At 37.6% G+C, this 16,839-nt stretch overlaps 2 protein-coding genes across 7 annotated transcripts in view; both read left to right on the top strand.

The window, feature by feature from the left end:
* Nucleotides 1–3,459, top strand: part of VWA3B (von Willebrand factor A domain containing 3B) — a 204,133-nt gene extending 200,674 nt beyond the window's left edge. For 2 of the 5 annotated variants that reach the window (XR_008417819.1, XR_008417818.1), the window contains exons 27-29: nucleotides 2,358–2,577; nucleotides 2,734–2,969; nucleotides 3,399–3,459. Coding sequence is in view for 2 of the 5 variants with exons in the window: in XM_053890613.1 (XP_053746588.1) it covers nucleotides 2,358–2,577; nucleotides 2,734–2,871 (358 nt within the window). In the remaining 3 variants the exon portion in view is untranslated. Of the gene's footprint in view, nucleotides 1–2,357; nucleotides 2,578–2,733 lie in introns of those variants that run through there. The other 3 variants (XM_053890614.1, XM_053890613.1, XR_008417821.1) reach the window with 3 other exon arrangements.
* Nucleotides 2,866–16,839, top strand: part of CNGA3 (cyclic nucleotide gated channel subunit alpha 3) — a 73,804-nt gene continuing 59,830 nt past the window's right edge. Inside the window, exon 1 of one of the 2 annotated variants that reach the window (XM_053890618.1) lies at nucleotides 2,866–2,969. The gene's annotated coding sequence lies outside the window, so the exon portion shown is untranslated. Of the gene's footprint in view, nucleotides 2,970–15,783; nucleotides 16,268–16,839 lie in introns of those variants that run through there. The other variant, XM_053890617.1, reaches the window with a different exon arrangement.

The following is a 16,839-nucleotide window of genomic DNA, read 5'->3' as shown; positions in this document are numbered from 1 at the left end:
TCCCACCAACAGTGTACAAGGTTCTAGATTCTCCATATCCTTGCCAACATCTGTTATTTTTTGGCTTTGCTTTTTCTTTTCTTGGCAACAGCTATCCTAATAGGTATAAAGGCCATTTTTAAATCTCTCTTGGGAATTATCTCCTGAGTCTTTGAGCCAATCCTTGAAAAGTATCACATGTAGTGAATCTTGATCTTTTGAAGAGGGACTTGATTGATGCAATTTTCTTTTTAGAAATAACTAAAAATATTTTCCCACTCTTAATTTTTCCTTGGTAATTTCCAAGAGGATCTGAAATAGCAGTGATCAAAAGTTATTCAGAGTGAAAGCTGGGTGATCAAGGTGGTAGATACTTCTTATGGGAACAAAATAAGGTTTAACACCAGGAAACTGGTGTTTTTAACTTACCCTGAAGGCCCTGAAAAAGGCAAGTCCCCCAGATGGTGTGCCATGAGGACATGGCTGGAATGAAGTCATGATGTTCCCAAGATACCTTCTTTGAAATACAACATTGCTGGATAAATAAACTGACCAATATATTTTCTTATATTTTTTTATAAGATAAAAAAATATTTTTCATGTTCTTCCCATTTCCTCTACCCTCACCCCCCCAGTCCCTGGCAGCCAGCCACCATTTTACTCTGTTTCTATGTCACATATAAGTGAGATCACACAGTATTTGTCTTTCTCTGACTTATTTCACTTAATATAACACCCTCAAAGTCTATCCTTGTCACAAATGGCAGGGTTTCCTTCTTTTTTTAATAGCTAAATGATATTCCATTGTATATGAAATATATATATATAATACATATAACATTTTCTTGATCCATTCATCCACCAATGGACACTTATGTTGTTTCCATATTTGGGCTATTGTATATAATGCTGCAGTGGAACATGGGACTACAGATATTTCTTTGAGGCAGTGATTTAGTTGCCTTTGGAAATATATCCAGAAGTGGGATTGATAGATCATATTGTAGTTCCATTTTTAATTTTTTGAGGAGCTTCCATACTGTTTTCCATAGTGACTGTACTAGTTTACACTCCCATTAACAGCATAGAAGGGCTCACTTTTCTCTACAGCCTCAGCAACATTTGTTATCTCTTGTCTTTTTGATAATAGCCATCCTAACAGGTGTGAGGTAATATCTCATTGTAGTTTTGATTTTGATTTCTCTTGTGATTAGTGTTACTGAGCACATTTTCATGTACCTTTTGGCTATTTGTATGTCTTTTTTGGAAAAACTGTTCAAGTCTTCTGCCCATTATTTGACTGGATTATTTGTTTGGGTTTTTTTTTTTAAGTAATTAGTAAGAATTTATTGTGCAGGATTATTAGTCTTTTCAATATTAGGTTGTATGAGTTCCTTATATATTTTGGACATTAATCCATTATCCGGTGTATGGTTTGCAAATAGTGTCTCTCATTTCTTAGGTTGCCTCTTTGTTTGATTGTTTGGTTCTTTTGCTGTGCAGACGTTTTTCAGTTTGATGTAGTGCCACTTATTTTTGCTTTTGTTGCTTGTATTTTTGGTGTTATATCTAAAAAAAATCACTGCCAGAACCAATGTAAAAGAGTTTTTTCCCCCATGTTATCTTCTAGGAGTTTTATGGTTTGAGTTCTTATTATTTCCATTTCAGGTTCATTTTTGTGAGTGTTATAGGATAGGAGCATGTGGATTCCCAGTTTTCTCAACACCATTTATTGAAAATACTGTCTTTCCCCATTGAGTATTCTTGGCTCCCTTGTCAAATATTAGTTGATCATGTGCACTATATTTTCTAAATGGTAAGACTAGCTTTATGACTTCATAGTCAAATCCAATGTCAGTTAAATTAAAAAGTATATTGTTTTTGAATTTGGGAGACATTTTTCTGATGGTACACCATACAGTAATTAGGGAAAACTGAGGGTGTAGAAGAATGTTTCTACTGTACAAGCTCCAGTTCAGTATGTCAGGAATAAACTGAACTATGATGTGGCCAAGCTTATAATCCTGGGGTGGACAGAGGTCAATTCTGAGGCATGCCAAGGGACGTCTTGGGCAGGAATTGTTGCTTCATTCACTGACTTGGTCAGGACAAGGTCCAAATGACATTAGATTCTTCATGCCATGTGAGGCTCCCACAAAGACCTGTGGAAATGAACCTCATGGAATAAAATGCAGCCCAAACTATCAGGGCCACAGGACCTCTGCAACTCCATTCCATGGGAAGAAGGCCAAGGGACCAAGAGCTGAGAAACACTGCAGGGCTGGCTTGGACATCTCTGTAGACACAGCAGCCAACAAGACCAGGGTAATCCTGCATATTCTCGTTCCCTCTCTCTCTCTCTCTCTCTCTCTCTCTAGGGAGGATGTGAAGACAAAGAATTCTACTTTCTTAATATGGCCACTCAAAGAAACTGACACTAGGGATTTACAAGAGCTAAGACCGGAGAACCCTAGAAAGAAGAAAAAGAAACCTTCCAAGAGGTTGCCTCTCCAGGAAACGGTGTCCTCAGAATCTGATGACTCTTCTCATGGCATCAGGTCCCAAGAGTCCTACCCCAAGAAACACCCCAAGCCCAAGGTAGGCGGGGGACGACATCGCCTATCTCCGGAACACCCTGAAACCTCTCTCAAGAATAGTGCACATGAGGTCACTCCCCAGTTTCCAGGCCAGTTTAGGTCCCAGAGTGGCAAAAACTCTAACACCCTTAAATAATGCTGACATCCACTTCCCCAGAGAAGGTCCTCGGCCCAGGATCTGGGAGTCAGCCAGCCACACCATCGCTGCCATACCTCCACCTCAAGCAGCCCTGCCTTTCCTCCTAGAGCCACCCACAGCAGCAAAGGGCTGAGGACCACTGCTGAGAAACCTTAAAGCAGTCTAGTGGCAACTATGTTTAAGAGAGCCAGCATTCCTCCAGGGCTGCCTAGACCTCAGCCAGTCAACACTGTGGAACTAGCCTCTCTGCTGAGGTAAGACTGCCTTTCATCCTACCCATTCCTACCCTGTTTGTAAAACAGGTACACTTCCCTGTTATCTCCCACCTAGATCTCCCATCTGTTTGCGATGTTTTCTGGCTTTTCCTAACCATTCTTTATCGTATTATTTTCTCTGTCCTCACCACATTATACTCAGTCTTTTGGTAAATTCATCATGCCCAGAAGTTTAACCTGACAGATTACTATTATAGGATTTTCAGCTATTTTTTTTTGGAAGGCAATGTACTTATAATCCAAGCCTGCAGTCTTGTTTTAAATTAATTATCTCATTTAAATTAGGGATTTTATCACTTAATGTTAAGACTGAAATTAAGATCTAGTAATGTGTCTGAGATCTGCAAAACAAAATTATTAATTTCTGGCAATTTTTATTGAGCCCTCTCTAATTGTTTTTGTCTGTAGTCTGTTGTAGGTACCTCTAGTTGAGTGCGGAACCACAATAAAAACTCTTACATTGGAAACATTTCAAAACTATTGTATTGTTTGTTTATTACTGTTTTCTTTGAACACATTTTAGCAATGACATGAAAGTATTCACTTCTTTTCATTAATTCCTTAGTGAAATTAGCTTCACTAATTTCAAAAATGAAATAGCTCCCCAAATTCTTTTTCTAGTCAGCAATAGTCCCATAATAATAGGGTACAGATGATTATTTTTTTAATGGTTATTTATTTTTGAAAGAGAGAGTGTGAGCAGGGGAGGGGCAAAGAGAGAGGGAGACACAGAATCTGAAGCGGGCTCCAGGCTCTGAGATATCAGCACAGAGCCCGATGTGGGGCTCGAACTCATGATCTGCGAGACCATGACCTTAGCCTAAGTCAGTCGCTCAACCAGCTGAGTCACCCAGGCACCCCAGGGTACAGATTATTAATAAGACAAATATTGGATGCTAGGAAAAGATGGATTTTAGAGTATCACCACTAATACTCTAAAAATTTGCAATCAGGGCGCCTGGGTGGCTCGGTCGGTTGGGTGGCTGACTTCGGCTGGGGTCATGATCTTGCAGTCTGTGAATTTGAGCCCCGCATCAGGCTCCATGCTGACAGCTTGGAGCCTGGAGCCTGCTGCGAATTCTGTGTCTCCCTCTCTCTCTGCCCCTTCCCCATTCGCACTCTGTCTCTCTCTGTCTTTCAAAAATGAATAAATGTTAAAAAAAAATTTTTTTTTAATTTGCAACCTAATTAAAAATTGTGTTCATATTCCTGAAAGCTAGGGTGTCACCACGGTCATGGCAAAGAAATTAAAGGAGGAATCTCCTTCCAAAAATATGAAAGAAAAAGGAACATCAGCTCAGCATCAGGGTAAAGTAGTAATGTAGTGAGGAAGGAATTGAGGAGTGAGGAAATGATCCAGAACAAGACAGGAGACAGTGTGTGGGGAAGCAATATGACTCCCCACAGAACCCAGAGGTTTCTCATAGGCTCTGGAATAATCATCCAGTTTTGGTTTGACCAGTGGAGAACTAGTGGGGTAGGAAAGAAACCATTCATCAAGTCATATTCATTCATGCCTGCATACATGCAAGTATTCATCTTAGGCTGTATGCATTCATTCAATTATTCAACAAGCAATTGAGTGCTGACAGTATGCCAGGCTCCAGAGAGATTCTATCAGCATTTGGAAGGTACTTACCTTCTCTATCTTACCTTTCTGCATCTCTACTTTATTTTTGGACCAATCACTGTTGTCTGGTTTAAAGGCATGTACAAGGAATGAACTACAAGACAAATATACATAAGAAAACTTTGTTGATATTACATTACAATGCATGATATTCTCAATGACATTAAATGATAGATACAGTGTGTTGTACTTTATAGATAATGTCCAATTCAGTGTGCTGGGGGAAATTGTAATAAAGACAGTGTATTTCTACTTCCAGCCAGTGTGGAATAACAGGAACCTGATTTCATTCCCTAGCCCCTGCCTGAAACAATTAAAACACCAGATAAAATGTATGTAACCACAGTTTCCAAAACATTGGACATAGGCAATGAAGTACAGGATCTCTGAGAAACAAGTGAGGTAAGCCCCATGAGTGTGCTGCTTATTTCCTGGAGTCAGTTTCCAGGCTACAACAAAAGGATCAGGAACCCAGGCAGAGCCCGGTACCTTCTTTGAATGAAACTAGGATTCTGGAAAGACCAAGGCAGCTGGAGTCTACAGGATAGAGGGCTGGAGAAGAGACAGCTACTCACAGAAACAACTCTGGATATATGTACATAAGCTCCTTTGAGTCTTCAACTCTGTACTTACTAGTGCATGGCTGTGAGGAAACTACTCAAGGTTGGAGAAAGAACTTTCCAGAAAGGTCAGAGGGAACAATCCTTACAGCTCACATAAGGCTGGGAATACCTCCTGTTTCATCCAGTCAGTGTAGAAAACAGATATCTTTATTCAAGGAGCATCAGATAGAGTACTCAGAAAATGTTTGCTTCAATAGTGGAACAAAATTGGCCTTAGACTAAACACTTCTATGGTCCCATATAATAAGGCTTAAAAGCAAACCCTAGAGGAATAAAATTGTTTCCAAATAACCTATGTCTCAACACAAAGCTCAAGAATATTTGTAGGGATTAAAAAAAGACCACCCAATAAAGTAAAATTTACAGTGTCTGGCATTCAATCAAAAATTACCAGGCATACAAAGAAACAAGGAAATAAGACCCATAATAAGTTGAAACTAACTCAGAAATTGCACAGATGTTGAAGACTACCAGAAACGGTTACTATGTTGGTATATATAAAAGATTTTATATTTTATTATTTAAATCTCTTTTAAAGATAGTTGGCTGTGTGTAGTAATTTCAATAGTACACTAATGCATTTCATCCCCATACAATGCACATACATCTGTATTCATTGCCTCAGGTGATTGTGTGTTTGATTTTCACTGAATAAATCTATGCCTTTTGCATATGCCAGCCAGAAGTAATAAATGGGGTTCAGTCTGTCAAAAAATAATAACAGTTATGTATCCAGATTTTATGGCCACCCCATATAATTGGCTTGGATCATAAGTAGGGGTGGGGCCAGGATGGAGTGATTGACAGCAATACAAGAACTATATGGAATGGGTACAGTTTGACTCTCTGAAAGAGATCTGCTCTTACTAGAAGAAATGGAACAGATGTTCAAGAGACTGGATGACCACTTAAGTGATGTAAAACAGATCCATGCATCAAGTGACAGACATTACCTCTGAGTTCCTTTTCAACTCCAGGAGTCTATGGATCAATGAGTTAGCCTACTACCAATTCAGAGTAGTTCCACATAGATGAGAAACAGTCCTAAAAGGGGGGAAATGTTGTAGGCAACACATTTAGACAAGAGAAATTAAGGGAATAGAATTGAAAAAGAAGTAAAATTATATTTGCACATGATAAAAGAGCATACCTGAAAAACCAGAGAGAATCAATGATAACAATGATTTAAATAATGTAAGAGCTTAGTGAGGTGCAAAATAGAAATTTGACATACAGAAATCAGTAGCCTTTGTATGCACAATGATCGGTTAGAAGATATATTGATAGAGAAAAATCTCATATACAGTTGCAAGAAATAAAATAAAATATAGCTGATTCTTGGGGCGCCTGGGTGGCTCAGTCAGTTAAGTGTCCCAACTTCAGCTCAGGTCATGATCTCATGATTCGTGGGTTTGAGCCCCACATCGGGCTCTGTGCTGAATGCTTGCACGGAGCCTGGAGCCTGCTTCAGAATCCATGTCTCCTTCTCTCTCTGCCCCTCCTTGCTCTCACTCTCTCAAAAATAAATAAATGTAAAAAAATATTTATAAAAATATAGCTGATTCTCATTATATGTGGTGTTTATGTCCTGTAAAGTCATCTGTAACACTGAATTTAGCAAATACTAAATCGTTGCCCATAGAGAAATACAAGGTTAAGTTCCTGCAAGCCTCTGATCACATCATTTTCACTTATAAATATATAACCTTCTTTTGTCTCTCTGTTTAAAGATACCTTACTTAATATATATCTATAAACATAGAACTCACAGCCAACAGCACTATTACTCATGCCTGAATGAAGATTGTATAATACATATTTTCTTCTTGCACTTAGGAATACTAGATAGTACTTCAACATTACACTTGGGGACAGTTTTAAACAGCGAGATCACTAACAACACAAAAATGTAGAAAATGTGACACTAAATTTACTATTGAGAGGACACTTTTTTAGAGCAGGAGAGCTGAAACAAGGCAGTCAGGTGACTCATTTTTTGCCACTCTGAGCATATGTATTTCTACAAAATGTATTGACTATTGATTTTAGAATTACAAATAAATTTTAGTGAGTAGGTAAATTCACAAATAGAATCCATAAATAATAAGGATCAGCCATACCTAAAATAAACTTAACAATAAATGTGCAAAAACAATGAGAAAAACTTTAAAACATTCCTGAAAGACAAAAAAGTAGATGTAAACCTCTGTTGGTTTTAGAATGGATGGCTTAATGTCATCAAGATGTTAGTTTTCTGTGAGTTCATTTATTAAAGTAACACAATCCCAATAAAAATAACTGCAAATATTTCATGGGGTTTAAAAAGTTGACAGTAAACTTCATATGGAAAAATAAACATGTGAGAGAGGCTAGAAAATACTAAAGAAGAAAAACCACAAGGGGAAGGACTCATGCTAATACATAAAACACTGTAACATCGTTATGCCTGTGTGGTGCTAGCACAAGAAAAGAAGACTAATGGAATAGAGTAGAATCCAAAAACAGACAAATATATGTGGAAATTTAGTGTATTCTGATGATAGCATCTCAAATCACTGGAACTTTTTAGTAACTGATGCTGAGATGGCTAATGGCCATTGGAAAATAATAAAATAGATCCATGTTTCATACTACATATAAGAATAAACTCCAAATAGATCCAAGTCCTAAATGTAAAAAATGAAAACATTCAAGTATTAGAAGAAAACATGATTGAATTCCTCTATAACATGGTTGCAGAGAAAGGTTTTTTGACTATGATTCAAAATCCAGATGCAATAAAAGATTGCTCAGCTACATAAAAGTTGATTTTCAAACATGCATTACCAAAGAGGATCATAAGCAAAGTCAAAAGACAAATGATACACTGGGAGACATTGTTTGTACAGTATACCACACAAAGAGTTGATGTACTAAAGTATAGAGAACTTTTAAAAATTCAGGTAAAAGAAATGACCAAAAAACCTGGCATAAAAAATAGGCAAAAGATATGAACTATTCACAAAGATTAAAGAATAGACCTTAAAATGTGAAAAGATGTATAACTTCACTAATGATAAGAAAAACGGAGATTAAAACTACATTTAGAGAACTTCTGGTAATATGACAATGTGAAGTGGTAATGCAAATCATTTCACAAATAACAATTTTAAGAACTGGATAAAATTTTTTAAAAATCAAGTATTTAAAGGTACAATAAAGTGTTCAAAAGCAGGCAGAATATGAGGAGTTTATTCTCCAAAAACTATGAATGGAAAAGTTAAGAACTGTGAGGTTGTGACACTCTAGCCTAAGGACACTCCCCAACTTTCATGGCCAAGACAACAGAAAAATGTAGCCTGACTGGCTCAAGGTGCCAGAGATGAGTTCAAAGCTGAAGTGGAAATTTTAAAGAAGAAATCCTGGCATCAAGAAAGCGCAGTAAGAATGAGCCATGAAATCTTGAGCAAAAACTCTGTTCTAATTCCTGGCTGATCACTAAATTATGCATGTGTAAGGGCAGACCCAGGAAACCCTGTTTTGTTTTGCTTTTTTTTTTTTTAATGGAAAGTAGAGAGGAATATACTTTTGCGAGATAGAGCTATGTGGAGCAAAGTCTGTGTACTTGTTACTTTTGAACTGAAATACATTTCCAAACCACATACAGTTTAGGCAGCAGTAATCTACTCTTAAGGGATTAAAGTGTCAGGGGAAAGAGCCTCAGACTGGCAGAGCAGTTGAAAATTTAAGCAACTAAATTGCTGAAAGAGTATGCTCCAAAATCTGCCCAAATCTTTGGCTGACCACTAAATTATTGGCCATAGGGGAAACACTGAAGGTAGCAGGGTAAAAGGCAGCAGTGAGAATCCATAGAACAGAATCGAGATTTGAACTGCTTCATACTACAGGAAAGAACAGTTTGCAGTTTGAGTACAGGCATGATAATTTATTAGAATAGAAAAAAAAAAGCAAGCAAGCCAAAATTTTTTTTTAATTTTAAAGCCTTGAAGAACGCAATAGAATCCAGCATAACAAGAATATATTCCCTAAAGTATCCAGTTTTGAACCAAAAAAACCTGAGTAGACATACAAAGAAACAGGAAAATGTGTTCCATTTTGATGGATCAAAGACCATCATTAGAAATTTTTATTGAGTCCAGATGTTGTATTTAGCTGACTTTAAAGCAGCTATTATAAATATATTTAAAGAATTAAAGGAAAATATAGTAAATATGAAGAAATTAATAGAAAATCTCAATAGAAAAATGAAGGTATTAAAAATGCAAAAGGAAAATTCTAGAGCTGAAAAGTAGAACAAAACATATACTAAATGGACTGTGAACAGCAGAGTGGGGAATCTTTGAACTTGAATATAGGTTAATAAAAATTACCCAATCCAAAGAAAAGCAGAAAGGATTGGAAAAAAGCAAACAAAACCTTAGAGACCTGTCGAATGATTTGAAGTGTTTCAAAATACATAAAATTGGAGTCCTAGAAGAAGTAGAGAAAAAAATTTTAAAAATTGGAGACTTCCAAAATGTTGTGGAAAACATTAGTAGATCTAACAAGCCTAAGTAATCCTAAACATGATAAATACAAATAAAACTATTCCAAGGCACATCATAGCCAAATTGCCAAAAGATGATGATAATGAAAAAACCTTGAAAGCAACCAGAGAAGGACAATATGTTACACTCAGGGGAACAATGACACAACATGAAATGACTTCTCAACTAAAACAATGGAGACTAGAAGATATAGGAATGGTAAAGTGCAGAAAGAAAAAAACTTGTAACAATTATATATTCAATGAACTATCTTGCAAATTAAAGGTGAGAAGAATTCCACTGCAATATGTTTGAGTAAACTGTTAACACAGTACCCTATGACAGATAACTATAAACTCTGGACAAAATACAAGTAATAACTACCCAGAAACTCTGGAGAGTGACTTAAGCAGATTCTGATGTGGTGAATTTCCTAGCATTATGTATTTTAGCTGGAGAGCAGGCTGGGGCAGGAAATGGTCAGTGCCACATGTGGAGGCTTACTCTCTAAATGAAAACACATAGTCTTTCTGGGTTGAAAAACCAGAAAACCAAGTTTGGAGATAAGTTCTGGAAAGTGCAGAGAGCATCCAAACAAGGAGAAAGCCAGAAACAGGGAGCCACAAATTTTGTGTATATAAACTTTGCCCAAATCTCTCACTGACTCCTTAACCACATATGTACAGGCAGGTTACAAGATCACCATCCAAGGCTAAAATTGCACAGAAATTTGATCTGCCATCCAAGAGGCAGAGATTTCCATTTAAGCTCAAGAAAGCTAAAATCTGCTTAAATAAAAATATCAAGGGTTCTGAGTGATGTTACAGAGTCCAGAATGTTTGCAATCTAATATTCATGAACTCTGGGATACAACTTTTAAGTTATTCAACATATAACCATGAAAATGTGATCCAGTTTCAAGAGAAAAGGCAATAAACCTGATATGACCCACATGTTGGATTATCAGACAAGGAATTTAAAGTAGCTATTACAACTATGTCCATTCAGGTAAGCAAAAGACGCTTATAACAAATGAAAAGACAGGAAATCCCAGCAGAGAAATGATTAAAAAAAAGGAAATTCTAGAACTAAAAATTATATCTTAAGTTTAAAAAAAAAAAACGAATGGGGTTATCAACAGAAGAGTCAGTAGATCTGAGATAGATCAATAGAAAGTATCTAATCTAAAAAAGAGATAAAAGAATTTTTTAATGAACAGAATTTCAGGGAATTGTGGGGCCATACCCCAAAATTGAATATACTTTGTAACTGGTATTTTAAAATGAGAGGAGAGAGAGAATGGAAAAAAAATATTGGGAGAAGCATTGGCTGAAAAATATCCCAAATTTCTTGAAAGACATAAATTTATAGATTCAAGAAGTTCAGTGAACCCCAGATAAAATAAATAATAAGAAAATCATAGTTACAGTGTTGAAAAACAAACTAAAAGAGAAAATCTTGAAAGCCTCCAGAAAAAAAATGACAAATTATATAAAAGGGAACAATAATTAGAAATCACTGACCTCTCATCAGAAACTATAGAATCTAAAAGGTGGTGGAACAACATCATTAAAGTGTTGAAAAATAAAATTTCTCAACCCAGAATTCTATCAAATTTGAATATATCAAAGGAAAATATTTTTCAAAAACAAAAGCAAAATAAAGACATTTTCAGATAAAAGTAAACCAGGGGAAGTTATCATCCGAAGACTTGTACTGTAAGAAATGCTAAAGGAATTTTTTTAGGCTAAAAGAAATATATATAATATAGAAAATCAGATCTTAAGGATGGAATGACCAGCATCTGAAATGGTAAATATCTAGGAAATATTTTTTTAACTGTTTTTTCCTCTCAATTCCCTTGATATAGATACAATACATATGGCAACTATAGCATTAAAGGCAACTGGTTGAGTGGTAAATGGGTCTATATGGTTGCAAGGTTTCTAGATTTTAAGTAGTGGGTTTTAACTTCTTTCTCTCAGCTCTCAAATAGGCCAACACACACACACACACACACACACACACACACACACACACACACAATGACTAAAGATATGTACATCATCTTAACCTTGACTTATATTCCAAATTCTAGAAAACATTCTTTTCCATTGTGCTTGGTACTTTCACCAAGGTAGTCCACATGCCTCTGCCATGAAATAAGTCTCAATAAACTTAAAAGAATTTAAATCATACAGAATATGTTGTTGAACTGCAATGAAATTAAGTGAAAAACCAATGGCAATAAGATATTAAAATGTCAAAATATTTGGAAATTAAACATATTCCTAAGTATAGCACAAAGAAGAAATTACCAGGTAAAATGACAAATCAAAAAGTTAGTTATTTGAAAAAAATCAATAAACCCCTAATTAGTAAGAAAAAAGGGAAAGAACAGAAATTAACACAGAGTGGTTATCACTAGAGATCCTACAGACATTAAAATCATAATGAAAGAATAATTTGAATAAATTTTATCCTGAAAAATTACAAAACTAAGGAGAAATGGACCTTGAAAAATAAACTAAACAAAACTGACATAAAATGAAGCAGAAAATCTGAATGACCTATCTATCAAGGAAATTTAATGGGTTATCTAAACCCTTCCCACAAAAGAAGTTCCAGGCCTGGATGGTTTCACTGATGAATTTTGTCAAAGAGCGAAAGAAAAAAATAACATCAATTTACACAAAATCTTTCAGACAATAGAGGAAGAGGTAGTATCTCAACTCTTAAGAGCCTCGTAGAACACTAACATGAAAACGGGGTTACAATAAAAGCAAAATACTATATAAATTAATCAACCTATATAATACTATATAAGTTAATCCAACCATACATAAAACAGATACTACCTCATACCAAGTCAGATTCATCCCAAGGATGAAAGATTGTTTTAATAATCAAAACTCTGTTGATGTAATTCAATTTGTTGCAACATAAAGGATTATCTCACTAGGTACAGAAAAAATGATTTGACACAACTCAAGATCCATTCATGATACAAACTTTCAGGAAAAATGGGAAAAGAGAAAAAAAGTCCTCAAACTATTAAAGGGTATTGTTATGTAAATGAGTCCAAAATGGCCCTCAGGTGGATTATCTCTTTACTGCTAGCTGAGACCCATTAATGCAAGATCCTGATGGCACCAAATTCAAATTTAAGTTTATTTATTTTTTAGAGAGAACGCAAGCAGGGGAGGAGCAGAGAGAGATGGAAAGAGAATCTCAAGCGGGCTCCATGCTCTGTGCCAAGGCCAACACAGGATTGATCACAGGGTGGTAAGATGATGACCTGAGCTGAAATCAAGAGTCAGTTGCCCAACCAACTAAGCCACCCAGACATCCACAATTATTTTTAAATAGTCCAAACAAGCATTTTTTAAGCTATTGACTGCTTTGCATACCCCACAAAACCTCACTCAAAGCTCTTACCTATTGAGCCTTGTAGTTATTAGACTCCAAGCAGCTGCTGCTCTTTGGAGCTCTCTCACCCAGAGACTGCCTGCCTTGATGCTGAGTGACATCACCTAGGCACATAAGCCCCCTCTCCAGTCTTCCTCTCTCAAAGCCTCTGAGAGGTTTCATGTGAGGGATACTCTCATTCAATCCTGTCCATGTGTCATCCAATAAAGTTTGTTGTGTGTAAATGCTTCTTCTGATGACATCTTTTTCCTTGATCAGTCCCTAAATCCCTCAAATTCTCTACCAAAAAAAAAAAAATCTACAGCACTATGAATGCTTTTCCCTATGATTGGGAACAAGGCAGGGATACCCACTTCCACCACTTCTATTAAACATTGTACTGTAGTTCCTAGTCAATGCAATTGGCAAGAAAAAGAAAAGCCATTAAGGTCAGAAAATAAGTCTTAAAAAATCTTTATCTGCATAAGTCATAATTATTTACACAGAAAATTCTAAAGAATATTCATCACTACTATTAGAACTTGTATGTGAGTTTAGCAAAGTCACAGAATACAAGCTCGATATACAAGACTCCATCGTATTTCTATATACTGGCAACAGACGGTTGAAAATGAAAAATTTTTAATGACATTTAAAATAGTGTCAAAAACCACAAAGCACTTGGTAACAAATTTAACCAAAGAAATTACAACTTCTACATTGTAAACTACAAAACACTCCTTAGAGAAATTAAAGATGACCAAAAATAAGTAGATATGCCATGTTCATAGATTGGAAAAAATCAAAATTATTAAGACGTCAGTTCTCAAATCTGTCTATAGAGTCAATGTAATTCCACACATAATTCCAGCAGACTTTTTGATAGTTGAAACTAAGAATCTGATTCTAAAATGTATGTGGAGGGGCACCTGGGTGGCTCAATCGGTTAAGCATCCAACTCTTGATTTAGCACATATCTGCTAAATTCTGGGCCTGCTGCTTTCATCTGGGCTTCCAGGGACATTAGGCTCACTGTCTTCCTAAAGGGGCTACACAGGGTCATTCACTGTCCCAGGAATATTCTGTGGCTTCAGGGCCAACCTCAGACACTTGCTCACATCATATTTCCAACCCCCAGCCTCCAAAGAAAGACTTGTATCTAACTGGGAGTTCTTTTTCCTTTACTTTCCCAAGGGCTAGGATTTGGAGGACTGTGGTCAGGGACTTTTAGATCTGGGACTTCTATGGGAGGTTAACTGAATAAGGCTCTTCCTCCTGCTTCTTTTCCACATCTCCTCTCTTTGTTAATATATTTAACCTACACCTCATGCCCAGCAGAGAAATATCTCATTTGCTGTTTTGCTGTGATTGAGATCAAGGGAAAAACATCAAGGTCCACCAACAGCTCAATTCTCAAAGCATGTCTTGCATCTTTGCTCCCTAGGCAGTGATCTAGTCTACTTTTTCGATGAATTACCTGTTTTCATGTTTGAGTTATTCTAGACATCTGTAGAGAGCCATCTGGGGTTTCTTCTTAGTCTCCATCAAAGCTTGGGCATTCAGGCAAGGTGGTATCATTTAATCAGGACTCTGCACCAGGCAGGTCTTCTATGAACCCTGCAAGAGTGTTACTGCAAAATCTTTGCTTAAAGCAAAGGCTGGGATGCCTCATGCTCCTTGAGGTGGCCTTTTTCACTTTCAAGTAACTCTGCCTTTATTTGGAATTACACCCAATCTGCTGGAGAGTGTCACAAGGTTTTAAATCTCTCCCTGGGAGTTTTTGGAGGTACAACCTAGCAATCTTGTCCACATTATCAGAAAGCTTCATTTGTGCTTCTCTGCTTCCAGAGTAAATTTGAATATATATGATTGCCTCTTGCCAGGAATCCAAAATTATATTCCTTATATGTGAGTCTTCCCAATACTCCATCCTTTTTTGTCAAAGAAACAGTCCAAGGTAGGAGTTATACCATACAGTGGAGGTTTGCAACTTTATATGATTATAAATTGCCCCGTTGAAGATGCAGAACCCCTGGCCCCACTCCCAGAGATTCAGATTTACTCTCTGGGCCTGGGGCGGAGCCTGGCATTCTGTATTTTTAACAGGTTCCTGAGTTGGATCTCAGCAAATCGTACCTGAGGACCCAGCACCTAAGCAGGTGATCTGAGAGGAAATGCTCCTCCCCACTATGCTTCTCCCCTCCCTCTCAGGTCTGAGCCCTGAGCACCCTCCCATCAAGGCAAAGGATCTCCAAGACCCAGAGATGGTTTACTTCTTGATGTCAGGTTTGTGGTCCCTACAGAAGGTCCTCTAGGCACCTGGAGTGAAGACTATGCCTGCCTCACAGGGCTGTCATGGGCATAAAATGGATAGAGGGCTTGGAACAGAGTCTAGCACATAGTAAGAACTCAATAAATGTTATCTGTTCTATAATCATTATTCTCATTACCTTTGCTACTACCATCACTCACACTCACACTGAGAAAATGGCAGGGGGCCTCCTAAATGCCTCCACCCTCATGCCTTGTGAGGAAGAGAACACTACTCAGAGAAGTCCAGAGCCATGTGGGACAAATGATAATCATGAGCTTGGCATCAGTACCAAACTCCTTTTACCAATTTCACTCACAGGCACCAGGAGAGTTTCCCAGGATCTTAGCCCCTGAAGGAGCAGCCCATGCACCCCTCTCAGCAGTGAACCATCCTGCCACTGAGAAGTTGGTATCTCACCACCCCTCTCCATAACTCCTTTCTTCCTATATGCCTCTGAAATCCCCAGATCCCCTTCTGTACATCCTAGATATGTGTGGTGGTCTCATTCTGATCTAGCTCCTTCTTCCCAGGCACCAAGTAGCCAGTGGAAGCCCTCACCAAGCCCCCCATCAGAGTCAAAGTGCTGTGACTCTCCCCTCAAGATATTGATGACTATGTTGAAGTTGGTGCCCTTCCTGGTGTTCCTCAAGCAGTCCTTCAGAAGCTCATCAACCTTTGTTCCAAGGAGTGAATGACTGTGTCTTGAGACTCCACTAGCCCATTCACAAAGAGTAGGAAGTCTTTCTCAATGTGATAAGATGAGCCAAGCACATAAGGTAGGTGCTAAATACATATTTGTAGAATGGTTGGACCTTGGTTTAGGCAACCTTCCTCCTGGGCTTCAAAATTCCCTGATGGGTGTGTATATTTCAGAGAAATTATTCAATCTAGGCCATAGCAGTGGCAGCATGGATGAGCTGGTGCCTCCTCCGGCAGTCCCTCTGGGATGTGGGATTGTAGGGAGGATCTTCACATTACCTAGAGCCTGCAGGAAGGCCCTACCCTGTCCTTTACTATTTGGCATCTGGTAAAGAGGCATGTAGTATGGTCCTTTTACAGAACCTGTAGTCAGGAGCTTTTTGATCCCTACTTGATAATAGTTTGCATTGTATATCGAATATCCTCTGGCTAATATAACAAGTATGGGTGGGCCAGATGCTACAATCAGGAATAAAATAGGAGATCCCAATCTTGGGGGATTTGGCCAGGAAACACTCTTTTCCAGTATTCCCACCACTAGGTATGATTATCTAAACCAAAAGAGAAGATGTCTATCTCTCATAAAGGATTACTGTTTGGGGGCAACCAAGGAGAGAAGGCATCATCCATACTGGGGAGATGCCCATTT

Source organism: Panthera pardus, unplaced genomic scaffold, assembly GCF_024362965.1.
Source record: "Panthera pardus isolate Hobbes unplaced genomic scaffold, ASM2436296v1 HiC_scaffold_25, whole genome shotgun sequence".
NCBI lineage: Eukaryota > Metazoa > Chordata > Mammalia > Carnivora > Felidae > Panthera > Panthera pardus.
The sequence above is the reverse complement of the archived record's forward strand: the minus strand, read 5'-3'. Positions and strand labels throughout refer to the sequence as shown.